The sequence below is a fragment of the Euleptes europaea genome, chromosome 1 (assembly GCF_029931775.1).
Source record: "Euleptes europaea isolate rEulEur1 chromosome 1, rEulEur1.hap1, whole genome shotgun sequence".
Classification (NCBI taxonomy): domain Eukaryota; kingdom Metazoa; phylum Chordata; class Lepidosauria; order Squamata; family Sphaerodactylidae; genus Euleptes; species Euleptes europaea.
The window spans coordinates 8,338,790-8,351,446 of NC_079312.1; the positions used below are offsets into that span (position 1 = coordinate 8,338,790).

The 12,657-nt window shown below is 50.8% G+C and overlaps 1 protein-coding gene across 1 annotated transcript in view; it reads left to right on the forward strand.

Annotated features, from left to right (window-relative positions):
- LOC130482103 (zinc finger protein 431-like) overlaps window positions 1-11,661 on the forward strand; it is a 35,628-nt gene extending 23,967 nt beyond the window's left edge. The window contains exons 7-8 of the mRNA XM_056854953.1: window positions 11,193-11,262; window positions 11,509-11,661. Of these exons, the coding sequence (XP_056710931.1) occupies window positions 11,193-11,262; window positions 11,509-11,661 (223 nt within the window). The remainder of the gene's footprint in view (window positions 1-11,192; window positions 11,263-11,508) is intronic.
- Window positions 11,662-12,657: the final 996 nt, after the last annotated feature.

Consider the following 12,657-nt stretch of genomic DNA (forward strand, 5'->3'; position numbering starts at 1 on the left):
CATTTGATCATTTAAAAAGTGTTCAGACTGCTTTCAATTTTTTTTAAAAAAAAATCTTAAAACATTGATCTTTGTCTGGGACACAAGGTTTTAAGTTGACACCTAGAATAAATAAACTTTGACCTGTCGTCAATCAGAGGGCTAATTACTTGACAGAGCATAGCTATTAGAGAGAATATAAGCAGAAGTATGTTTTGACCTGGATTGCCCAAGCTAACTTGCTCTCATCAGATCTTGGAAGCTAAGCAGGATTGGCTCTGGTTAGTACTAGGATGGGAGGCCACCAGGGAACTCCAGGGTTGCTACCCAGAGACAAAACACGTCTGAATATCACTTGCTTGAAAACCCTACAGACTCACCATAGGTTGGCTGCAACTTGACAGCACTTTGCTTCAGTGATTAATACATTGCTTCAGATCAGATACACATGAAGCTGCCTTCTACTGAATCAGACCCTTGGTCCATCAAAGTCAGTATTGTCTACTCAGACCGGCAGCGGCTCTCCAGATAAAGAGACTCTTGGTTTCCACATGCGTATTCGGAAAGTAATGTTTTCGCCATGGGTGGGATGATACTCCATTACAGAGCATATAAACATCTGCACTCTGAGATCAGCCACAATTCATGAGGGATACAGACTGGAGGGAGATGTAATTTTTCCTTGACAAATGAGGAGAGTGCCAAAGAAGGGACAGCATCTCTCACTCCCCACCTTCCCTTACACCGTCTTGCCTACCTGATGTTCCCTCCTCTCTCGTCCACTGATTCAGCAAAGTAGGGGCGAGAAACAATTGTCTGTGGAAAGCAAGCTGTATCAGAAAACCATAGGGCTGGAAGGAACCTCCAGAGTCATTTAGTCCAATCCCCTGCACAATGCCGGAAATTGACAATTACCTCCCCCCCCCACACACAGTGACCCCTACTCCATGCCCAGAAGAAGGCTTTATCGTTTCCTTTGTACCCTTCTCCTAGGTGGCCGTTGCACATTTTTCCAGGTTTACACCCTGGCTTGGAGGTCCCATTGGGTGCATTTTTAAAAAATCTGTGGGGGAGGAGGACAAAATACTATGATATATAGGTTAAAAATTGTCCCTTTCGTGACATGCTTTGCAGTGTAATGGACCCAACCCTGCCTAGCATGTTCCTACAATACCAGAGGTTTCCCAGCATTTACCTTCTGCTCATAGGGGGATCCTTGCTGTCATTGTACAGCTGCTTTTATAAATTTCAACCTCTCTGCGAACCAATAGAGGAGTGAGGTCCCGGGTATAGGCAGCTTGAGAGCGTCTTTTGGGGTTTGTGTCCCAACACAACGCCTTGAACACTAGTGGGGTTTGCTGGGTGACCTTGTGCCAGACACATATTCTCAGCATGACCTAACTCGCAGGGTTGGTGTGACATTAAAATGGAGCAGAGGAGAATAACAAGCTTCTTGAGGTTTCCATTGGCAAGAAAGGCAGGGCCTGACATTTATTATAAATCTAATGCTGGCCACCATTCACAAAGAAAGGATGATCGCTCTCGCTGTTGCTTCATCCAGTGCTGCTGCAACTCTTTTGACACTCAGGAGTACTGCTTATACGCAAACGTATGTACTGGTAAGATACTTCTTCACTTTACCTTACTTGTTAGAACTGGTACACTATGTTATGTATGTATATGAAATCAGTGGCAATGTGATTTAATTTTTAGCAACAAGATGTTATCAAGCTAACAGGCTGATGAAGTAGAAAAGGGCAAGAGTCCAGTAGCACCTTAAAGACTAACAAAAATATTTTCTGGTAGGGTATGAGCTTTCGTGAGCCACAGCTCACTTCTTCAGATACCAATGATGAAGTCTACCTGGATGAAACGGTTTAAAGTACTCCCGATGAAGCGTACCTGCTTCTGCTGCTCTAATTGATGTTTTGTTGTCTCCGTTTGGCTGTGCTGATTCCTGTCATTTTAATTGATGTGATGTTACCTCTACTCGGTTGTACCAATTGTCTTTCTGTTGTTGATACTGGGTATTTTCCTGAACATTGCCTTCCAATTACAATCAAGGTAGTTGCCACTTCTGTTCTGCCTCATCAGCGTTTACACATAGTGAATCTGATCTACTTTTGTTTTATACTTTATGAAGTCCATTTAGCAGTTGTTGTAGCTGCAACTCTTTTGGCAGGAGACTGAACTGCTCAAATAGTTTGCACCTGGTATAGACTGCACTGGCATTAGTGTATGGTGTGTTTTGCATTAATCTATCAACCACATTGGGGGGGGGCACCCCCAGGTTTATTAAACAAGTACTTGACACACAGATATACCATTAAAGCAATATATTGATATCTCAATTACCAAGTCTGCCCCCACCCCCAAACGTCAACCCCCTTCCTGGTGGAGGAGGAAGACTGGCCACCAGGAGAAAATTCTGATGCGGGCAGGACTGGGAAGATGTAGTATTACCGACCCATATGGAAGCTGTCCCCAAAAGTCTCTTAAGAGACAGAAATGCCCCCACCTGTGGTTAACACTGGCTAGCCGGATCTCATCAGATCTCGGAAACGAAGAAAGGTTGGCCCTGGTTAGTATCTGGATGGGATGCCTTGGAGTAGTTTTCAGAGTTGGATCCACCCCAGGGGATTGGGGGGGGGCGCCTGCTAGGGTTGCCAGCTCCAGGTTGGGAAATTCCTGGAGATTGGGTGTGGGATGTGGAGTCTGGGCATGGCAGGATTTGCGGGGGGGGGGAGAGAGAGACTTCAAGAGGTGATAATGTAAGGGAGACTACTTTCCAAAGCGCCCGTTTTCTCCAGGGGAACAGATCTTTGTCGCCTGGAGAGAAGTTGCAATCCCAGGAGATCTGCAGCCACCACCGGGAGGTTGGCAACCCTGCGAGGAAACCGGCCCCCTGCGCAAGGTTGTGCTTCTTTCAGGAGGGAGCGGAAACCTTTGCGCAACTTTGTCTCTATAGGCGTTTCCCTGCTGGGGGGAAGGGGCGGAGAGCTGGCCGGGGACGCCCCCAGATGTTGCCCTCCCTTTCCTGCCTGCTAGATTTGTGGTCAGTTTCCCTCCTCCTCCTTGGGTAGGAGCGGCTGCTGGAGCGGCAGGTGCGCCCAGGTATTGCTTGAGTTTGGAAACTTTTATTGGGGTGGGGTTAGAGGGGAAGGTAGCAAAACCAGGGGAGACCGTTCCTGCCATCTACCCCGGAAACGCGGACCACTTCTTTTCTTGCCGGCTTCTGGAGAGCGGGTGAGGATGCATCTCAATGGGGTTTTGCAGGCATTGGATGTGTGAGCGCCTTGCAGCAAATGGGGCGGCACAGGCGAGTCGCGACCCACGCGTGGGTCAAGGCGCGCTGACGCCTTGCAAATGTAATCGGGGGGCGGGGGGAGGTTGCCCACCCTCTCCCTCCAGGACCCCTTTCTTGGCAGTCGCAATGAATGGAGAGGGGGTCCCCGACCTCCAGCTGGGGCCTGGCGATCTCCCGGAATTACATCTGGAATTACGTCTCCTGGATTATATCTACATAAGACAGGCCCTGCTGGATCAGACCAAGGCCCATCAAGTCCAGCAGTCTGTTCACACAGGGGCCGACCAGGTGCCTCTAGAAAGCCACTAAAAAGTGCAGCAGCACCATCCTGCCTGTGTTCCACCGCACCCAAAATAATAGGCATGCTCCTCTGATACTAGAGAGAATAGGTATGCAGCACGACTAATATCTATTCTAACTAACAGCCATGAATACCCCTCTCCTCCATGAACATGTCCACTCCCCTCTTAAAGCCCTCCAAGCTGGCAGCCATCACCACATCCTAGGGCAGGGAGTTCCACAATTTAACTATGCGTTGGGTGAAAAAATACTTCCTTTTATCTGTTTTGAATCTCTCGCCCTCCAGCTTTAGCAGATGACCCTGTGTTCTAGTATTATGAGAGAGGGAGAAAAGCTTCTCCCTGTCCACTCTCTCCAAACCATGCATAATTTTATAGACCTCTATCATGTCTCCCCTCAGCCGCCTTCTTTCCAAGCTAAACAGCCCTAAGCGTCTTAACCGCTCCCCATAGGACAGTTGCTCTAGTCCCCTAATCATTTTGGTTGCTCTTTTCTTCACCTTCTCAAGCTCTGTCATATCCTTTTTTAGGTGTGGTGACCAGAACTGTACACAGTATTCCAAGTGTAGTCTAACTTAGATTTGTACAAGGGCAGTATGATATCAGCAGTTTTATTCTCTATTCCTCATCTAATTATGGCCACCATGGAATTTGCCTTTTTTACAGCAGCCGCACTCTGGGTTGACATCTTCATTGAGCTATCCACTACCACCCCAAGATCCCTTTCTTGGTCTGTCGCTGCCAGCACAGATCCCATCAGTGTATATGTGAAGTTGGGATTTTTTGCCCCAGTATGCATCACTTTACACTTACATTGAATCTCATTTGCCATTTTAATGCCCATTCTTCCAGTATGCAGAGATCCTTCTGGAGCTCTTCACAGTTCGAATTTGTTTTAACCACCCTAAATAATTTGGTGTCATCTGAAAACATGGCTACTTCACTGTTTAACCCCAACTCCAGGTCATTGATTTACCTGATTAACATCTGCCAGATCCAGGTTGGGAAACTCCTGGAGGTTTGGGGATGGAGCCTGGGGAGGAAAGTGGGGTGCAATGCCATAAAGTCCACACTCCAAAGCAGCCATTTTCTCCAGGGGAACTGGTCTCTGTAGACTGGAGATGAGCTTTAATTCTCGGGGGGGGGGGTCAGTTGCCTGGAGGAAGCTAAGTGGGGTCAGCCCTGGTTAGTATAGGGATGGGCGACCTCCAAGGAATACAAGAGTTGTGATGTACCCTGTGTCCATTTATGGAGCCGGGGTGGTGGTTTAGAGCGGCAGACTAGGATATGGGAGAAGCAGTTTTCAATCCCCACTCTGCCACGGAAGCTCACTGGGGAGACCTTGGGCCTGTCACTCACACTCAGTCCAGCCTCCTCCACAGACCTTTTGTGAGCATACAATGGAGAATTACATCAGCCACATTGGGTTCCAATTGGGGTGAAAAGTGGGGTATATATGAAGTACATAAATAAATGAATGCAGGAGACAATGGCCAGATCCTGGAAGACAGCTGTGAGAGATCCCCCTCTCTGAGTTTGCTTCTCCAAATCAGTTGCTCAGACGTTGATACAGAAACAATAGATTTATTGAAGCCTTCAGGAGATGAGACAGGCACAGGTAGAAAGTTGCAAGTGAGGGGCTATACGGGTTTACAGAATATATTGACTCCAGGGCACTGGGGCACTGGGGTTCACACTTATTGTTATGGGAAGTTACAAGCTTGGCATAATACAAAACATCAGACGGATCCCAGGAAGTCTGGTGCGGCTATCACACTTCCAAGGCCGCACCGGCCTGAGGGAGTACTGGCAGGAAGAACAGCGGGGGGGAAGATACATGGGCCATCAGGCCTGGCGCCTGAGACCAGAAGGTGTGAACTGCTTTTACGAGTTCACTGATAACACCGCAGGTGATGGAAAGCAGAGACACAAAGACAGAGACCCTCACATTCTGCCCCCCTTAAGGCCCCCCTCCGAGAGGACGAGGCTTATCGGGATAAGCGAGGTGGAATTCTCGGACCAAGCGAGGAGCTGCCATGTGGGGTGCGGCCACCCATTCGTCATGAGCGGAGCCAAGGTTTTTCCAGCGAACAAAGTAAAACAGTTTCCCTTTCTTCCATTTGGAATCTAAAACCTTGGATATTTCCAAATGGGTATCCCCTCCTACTACGGTAGGAATCTCATGAGCGGGAGGGGGGTGGAACTGGGGAGCTGCTACATAAGGTTTGAGGAGGCTTATATGGAAGACTGGATGAACTCCCTTGAGAGTCTTAGGGAGACTCAGTTCCACGGTAACCTCGTTGATTACTCTGGTAATGGGGAAAGGTCCTACATAACGGTCGCTCAGTTTTTTGCAGGGGCGAAGAGAGCGGAGGTTTTTGGTGGACAGATAGACTTGCTCCCCCACCTTGAGTTCCCATCCCGGAGACCGGTGTTTGTCTGCTTGTTCCTTGTACTTGCTTTTTGCCCTTTCCAGATTTTTGAGCAACCATGGCCAGGTGGATTTAACCACCTGAATCCACTCCTGGAGATCAGGGGTAGACTGGAGCTCTGGCGAGACGGGGGCAGAACCGAAAGGGCCAAAATCCGTCCCGTATATAACTTGGAAGGGACTAAAGCCGGTAGAGGAATGAGGCGCATTGTTGTACGCATATTCGGCAAATGGCAGCAGGTCGACCCAGTCGTCCTGGTGGAAATTTACATAGCAACGCAAATAACATTCTACTACCGCATTTACTCGTTCCGTTTGACCATCCGTTTGGGGGTGATAGGCGGAAGAAAGGCCCTGTTCCTCCACTCCCATTAACTTTAGGAAAGCCCGCCAGAATTTGGCAACAAACTGGACCCCCCGGTCGGAGAGGACCTTCCTCGGGATCGAGTGTAGCCTGAGGACGTGCGTGATGAACAGTTTAGCTAAGCCCTGGGCTGAAGGAAGACCTGCACATGGAACGAAATGAACCTGTTTGGAAAAGAGGTCTGTGATAACCCAGAGAACCGTTTTCCCCCGACTTGGAGGTAGGTCGGTGATAAAATCCATGGCGATGACTTCCCAGGGACGGGAGGGGTTCTCAAGCGGTTTGAGAAGCCCCGGGGGTTTTCCCATCCGTTTCTTGGCTGTGGCGCAGGTGGGGCAGCTGCGCACATACAACTCTACATCAGATCTCATACCGGGCCACCAGAATTGCCTTCGAACCAGGTGAAGCGTTTTTATGAAACCAAAATGACCCGCTAGCCTGGCCCCATGTACAAGTCCCAATACTTCTTTGCGAAGGGAAGATGGGACATATAGTTTCCCCCCTTGCACCCACCAAGTGTTGGTTCGTTCCAAGCCAGTGGGGAGGAGATGGTGCTCCTCCTCCTGTAAGGAGGCGTCCCGGAGTCGCTGTTGGAATGCTTCCGGGATACCTTTGAGCGTAGGGGGGGTCTCCGGTTGGCGGGCTTGGGATCGGGTGGTGACGGCCAAGCCAGGGACTTCCCCTCGCTGTTCGGGAGTGAACAGGGAGTCGACGGGGCGATCGAAATCGTTGCGATACTGGGGAAGTCGTGACAAAGCATCAGCTAGGGCATTTTCTTTGCCAGGGACATGTTTGAGGGTGAACCGGAATTTTGCAAAAAATTGGGCCCACCGAATTTGTTTGGCATTGAGTTTTCTAGCTCCCTTGAGAGCCTCAAGATTCTTGTGATCTGTGCACACTTCGAACGGCAGCTCGGCCCCCTCCAAGAAGTGTCTCCATATGGTAAGGGCATGTTTGACCGCTGCTGCCTCCTTCTCCCAAATGGCCCAGTTGATTTCGGACTGGGAAAACTTCTTGGAGAAGTAGGCGCATGGCCTCAACCGTCCCCCCTCATCCCTCTGCAATAGGGCCCCGCCCATGGCTACATCCGAGGCATCCACCTGCACCACGAAGGGCTTGGTGCAATCCGGGTGAGCCAAAACGGGTTCGGATGAAAAAAGTAGCTTTAAACGTTCAAAAGCTTGCTGGCACTGGGGAGACCATTGCAGACGGGCTGAGGGGAGTGCGGCGCTAGCCCCCCTGTCCTTGGTACGCAACAGGGCAGTGAGGGGAAGCGCAACTTGGGCAAAGTTGGGAATGAAATTCCGGTAAAAGTTGGCAAACCCCAAAAACTGTTGAAGTTGGCGGCGGGTAGTGGGGGTTTCCCAGTCCCGCACCGCCTGGACCTTGGCGGGGTCCATTTCCAACCCTTGGTGGGAAATCACATACCCCAGAAATGTAATAGAAGGTTGGTGGAATTCACACTTGGACACCTTAGCATACAGTTTGTGCTCCCGCAGCCGCTGGAGCACTTCTCGCACTAGGCGCACATGTTCTTCCATGGTCTCAGAGTAAATAAGAATGTCATCGAGAAATACCACCACCCCCCGAAACAGTAAATCATGCAAAACTTCATTAATTAATTGCATAAAGACACTCGGAGCCCCCGAAAGTCCGAACGGCATGACCAGGTACTCAAACATCCCAAAACAACTGGAAAAGGCCGTTTTGGGTTCGTCTCCTTCTTTGATGCGAATGCGGTGGTAGGCTTCTACCAAGTCCAGTTTGGTGAAGATTCGGCCCTCCTTTAATTGTGCTAGAAGGTCAGGAATAAGAGGGAGGGGGTAAGCATTAGACTGGGTGACTGCGTTCAGTCTGCGAAAGTCAATACACAGTCTTAAATCTCCCGTCTTTTTCTTTACAAAGAAAGCTGGGGCTGAATAAGGAGCCTTGGAGGGGCGTATAAAACCCCTCGCCAGATTGACATCCAGATAGTCTCGCAATACAGTCTTTTCACTAGGGCTCATGGGGTAAACCTTTCCCTTAGACAGTTTGCCTTCCCCTACAATCTCGATGGCACAGTCCGTTTCTCTGTGGGGAGGCAGTTCGTCGCACTCTCTAACATCGAAAACATCAGTAAACTGCGAGTACTCAGAGGGTAATTGAGGAGAGACTGGGGCGGGGGACCCTACCAGTGCGGCGGCTGGAGTTCTGAGTACCCGTTCCTTGTCATGCAACCCACAGGGGTTTTCGGGGAAGGAAAGCACCCGTTTAACCCAATCAATGGAGGGATTGTGTCCCCTTAACCAGTTCATCCCTAACACCACAGGGGTTACAATAGGGGCGATGGTGAAATACAACCGTTCCCAATGTTCCCCCACGGACATAATCACGGCTGCAGTTCTGTGGGTCACAGGGCCCCGTTTAAAGTCACTCCCGTCCATTTGGGAAAAACGGAGGGGTCCCGGAAGCCGCTTGCGCCGGACACCCAACTTCTTGGCAGTTTCCTCATTTATCATGGTGCGGGCACACCCCGAGTCGACCAACGCGAGGACCTCTAACGGGGGACCCCCTTTGGGTAGGGACAGATGAACACGCACAAATACATTGTCCTCTTGGGCGCTTACCATCGGTGGAGCTCCTTGCACAACGATAGGGACGGTCTGCTGCGGAGCCCCCTCTACAGCAGACCGACGGCGTTTTTTGCCGGCTGTTCCCACTCTTCCTCCTCGCTGGAAGAGGGGGACGGGGTGGTGGCTTCCGGGGAGCCGTCCGAATCAAAGACGGTATTTGTAATCCGGGACCCCGATGGGACCGTAGAGTCGGATGCCCCATCCTGGGGGCGCGCGTGGAGAGCGGAGGGTGCGCCGGAGCGCCGGCTCAGTGGTCCACTTCTGCGGCGAGGCTGGCTGTCGGCGGCCGGTTTCGTCGGCTCGGCCTGGGTTTGGCGGGGGGGGGTCGGACGGCCTGAGCGAGAGGGGCATTGCGATGCAAAGTGACCCTTTCCCCCGCAGATCAGGCAGACGCCGGCCTCGAACCGCTTGCGGCGTTCCGCGGCCGAGAGACCCCCGCCACCCCCTTGCCGGAGTTCCCGGCCACGGTCACCTCGGGGCCTGGGGTCTCGCCCAAGCCGTTGCTTGGACAAATTCAGGAGTTGTTTGCGATTCTCGATGTCAGCAGCATGGCGAACCCAACCTTCCACATCCGGGGGGTTCCCTTGCATGAAGGCCCAATGTTGGAGGTCTGGGTTGAGACCCTCCCTGAAACATTGTACCAAGGTAGCTTCACTCCAGTCCAGAATTCGGCTAGCCAGTGACTGGAACTCACTTGCATACTGCGCCACCGACTTAGTCCCTTGGCGCAGTTGCATCAGGGAGGCTTTAGCCCGCTCACCCAGAGTCGGGTCCTCAAAACGGTTTCGGAGTGCTACCATGAACTCGTCCAGGGTTCGCAGCACCGGCGAGCGGAGTTCATACTGCAACACCATCCAGGCAGCCGCCTCCCCTTGCAGTAAGGAAGCCACGTACTGCACCCGGGACTCCTCAGAAACGAAGGTTCGGCCTTGTTCCCGCATAAAAATGTCTACTTGGACCATAAAAAAGGTCAACTGGTCTCCCGACCCGTCATACGTGACTTTCAGGTCCCGACGGGCCGGGGGGGCAGGGGTTGCGGGCGGAACTACCGGCGCCCCGTCTGGGGGAGCACCGGCTGGAGGTTGCAACTTCAGCGCATCTAGGGTCGTGGCCATCTCACCCATTACGCGTTGCATGATCTCCATCTGCTCCTGCATAGCCCGGCGGTCTTCCTGCCACTGCTTTCGTTCTTCCTCCATGAGGGCCTCTTTGCGGGCCGGATCCCCTTCGAGTCCCGTGCTGGGGAAGGCCAACCGGCGATCCTTCGCCGCAGTCCGCGAGAGCGACCAGCCCTTGGGAGAGTCCAGCCAATAAGTAAGCCCCCGGGGACGTCCGTCCCGATCTTGGTCGGGGGCGCGATCCTTCGGTTTCTTTGGCTTGGCTCCCTCCTCCTTCGGGTCCGGCTTCTCCGGCTCGTCCGGTTCCTTGGGGGCATCGGGGTTAGGGGTGGTGTCCTCGTCGGCTGACATTCTGTCCAAAGCGGTACAGCTGCAGTCCGAGAGGCAAGGACTTGCAACTTAATGTGAGAGATCCCCCTCTCTGAGTTTGCTTCTCCAAATCAGTTGCTCAGACGTTGATACAGAAACAATAGATTTATTGAAGCCTTCAGGAGATGAGACAGGCACAGGTAGAAAGTTGCAAGTGAGGGGCTATACGGGTTTACAGAATATATTGACTCCAGGGCACTGGGGCACTGGGGTTCACACTTATTGTTATGGGAAGTTACAAGCTTGGCATAATACAAAACATCAGACGGATCCCAGGAAGTCTGGTGCGGCTATCACACTTCCAAGGCCGCACCGGCCTGAGGGAGTACTGGCAGGAAGAACAGCGGGGGGGAAGATACATGGGCCATCAGGCCTGGCGCCTGAGACCAGAAGGTGTGAACTGCTTTTACGAGTTCACTGATAACACCGCAGGTGATGGAAAGCAGAGACACAAAGACAGAGACCCTCACAACAGCTGAATTTGGTAATAATTTTGTTTATTTTAAGAAGCAAGCCAATAGTTCCTTTAGTAGCCATGTCTGGATCCTTCCCTGCATGTTTCATCTTTCTCTCCACAGGGTTTGAAAAGTCCTCAGGGGTTCATCCAGGCTTGGGGTTTGGAACTGAATCTCAAAAATTCCATGATTGTTAATGCAAAAAGTAGTTCCCGTTGATATCATTCCTCCCTTCCTTTATTTCCTTCCTCTTCACAGGCTGAAGAACAGCATCCCGTGTCACGTCCTCTGTGGGGAAATGGAAAGAACAACTACGAAGCCAGCTCAGGTAAGTGGGGGGTCATTAGGAGGAGAGGCAGGGGGCAGCTTGGATGTCTCTTGCTGTGTTAAGAGACTTGGAGGGAGGAGGCCTGATTCTGGTGACATTGCAGATTGTCTGAGGTATTCGCTAGGGAGGACGTGAAATCCACTGATTCCATTGCATGAAGCTTCTAATCCCGGGGAGGTTGGGGAAGCAACTATATGTTTGGGGGGGATTATTTATGTGACTGATTTCCCCCCTCCCTTTTTCCAGTCCCTGGTTTCCTTTGAGGACATAGTGGTGCATTTTACAATGGAGGAATGGGCTTTGCTGAATCCCGATCAGAGGGCTCTGTACAAGGACGTCATGCTGGAGAATTACGAGAATGTGACCTGTCTAGGTAAAGTTCTTTTTGCCTTCAGTTGATCGATGCTGCATTGCTGTTTATCAGTCCGGTGGTGGAAACTGCCATCAAGTCATAGTTGTTTTATGGTGACCCAGTAGGGTTTTCAAGGCAAGAGACTTCCAGAGGCGGTTTGCGATCGCCTACCTCTTTGTAGCAACCCTGGACTTCCTTGGTGGTCTTCCATCCAAGTACCAACCAGGGCCGACCCTGCTTAGCTTCTGAGATACAATGAGATTGGGCTTGCCTGGGCCATCCAAGTCAGGGTAATGATGTGGAATTATGATATGGTTACTCAGCTGAGAAGTTTTGTATCCCAAAAGACCAAGCTCAGACAAAGTCCTCATGACAGAAATTGAGCAACATAGATTGATATGTTTCTGGGTTGTTTATTGTTGTGACTGTTAATTATTTTGTGTTTTTATTTTTTGTGTTTTAATTGTTTTGTGAACGTTTGGGGCAAGTCTCTAAAGATGCATCATGTAAATGTTTTAATTATGAATAATAAAACTACATTAACCACCACCCTTAAATTCCAAACCTCATGGCCTTATAGGACCTCCAAGAACCTCTCAGAATGGTGTGCCAATCCCATTCTTTGAGGCTGGAGCTGCTGTTAAAAACTGGCCCATTCTGAGTGGGCTACCTTAAGTGAAGAAACAAAAAGGAGATGGGTAGAAAACTGTAATTGGTGCACAGGGAGGTAGGGGAAAAGAGGGTCCTTCAGAGATGGGAGTTTTAGGACTGTGAAATGAACTCAGAAACAAGCAGGCAGCCGACACAGATGATGTTCCCATCATCTACACTGACAATAACTGGGCTGCTGCCTTCTGAACCAGCTGGAGTTTCCAGCATGCCTTCAAGTGCAGCCCAATATAGAGTGCATTATAGTAATCCAACCGGGAGGTGGCGTGAGCATGGGTTAGCACAGCCACATTGTCTAAGGAGGGGGAGAGCTGGTAAACATAATGCATCTGATAGAAAGTACGCTTGGCCACTGGACAGGTGTGGCTCTCCTC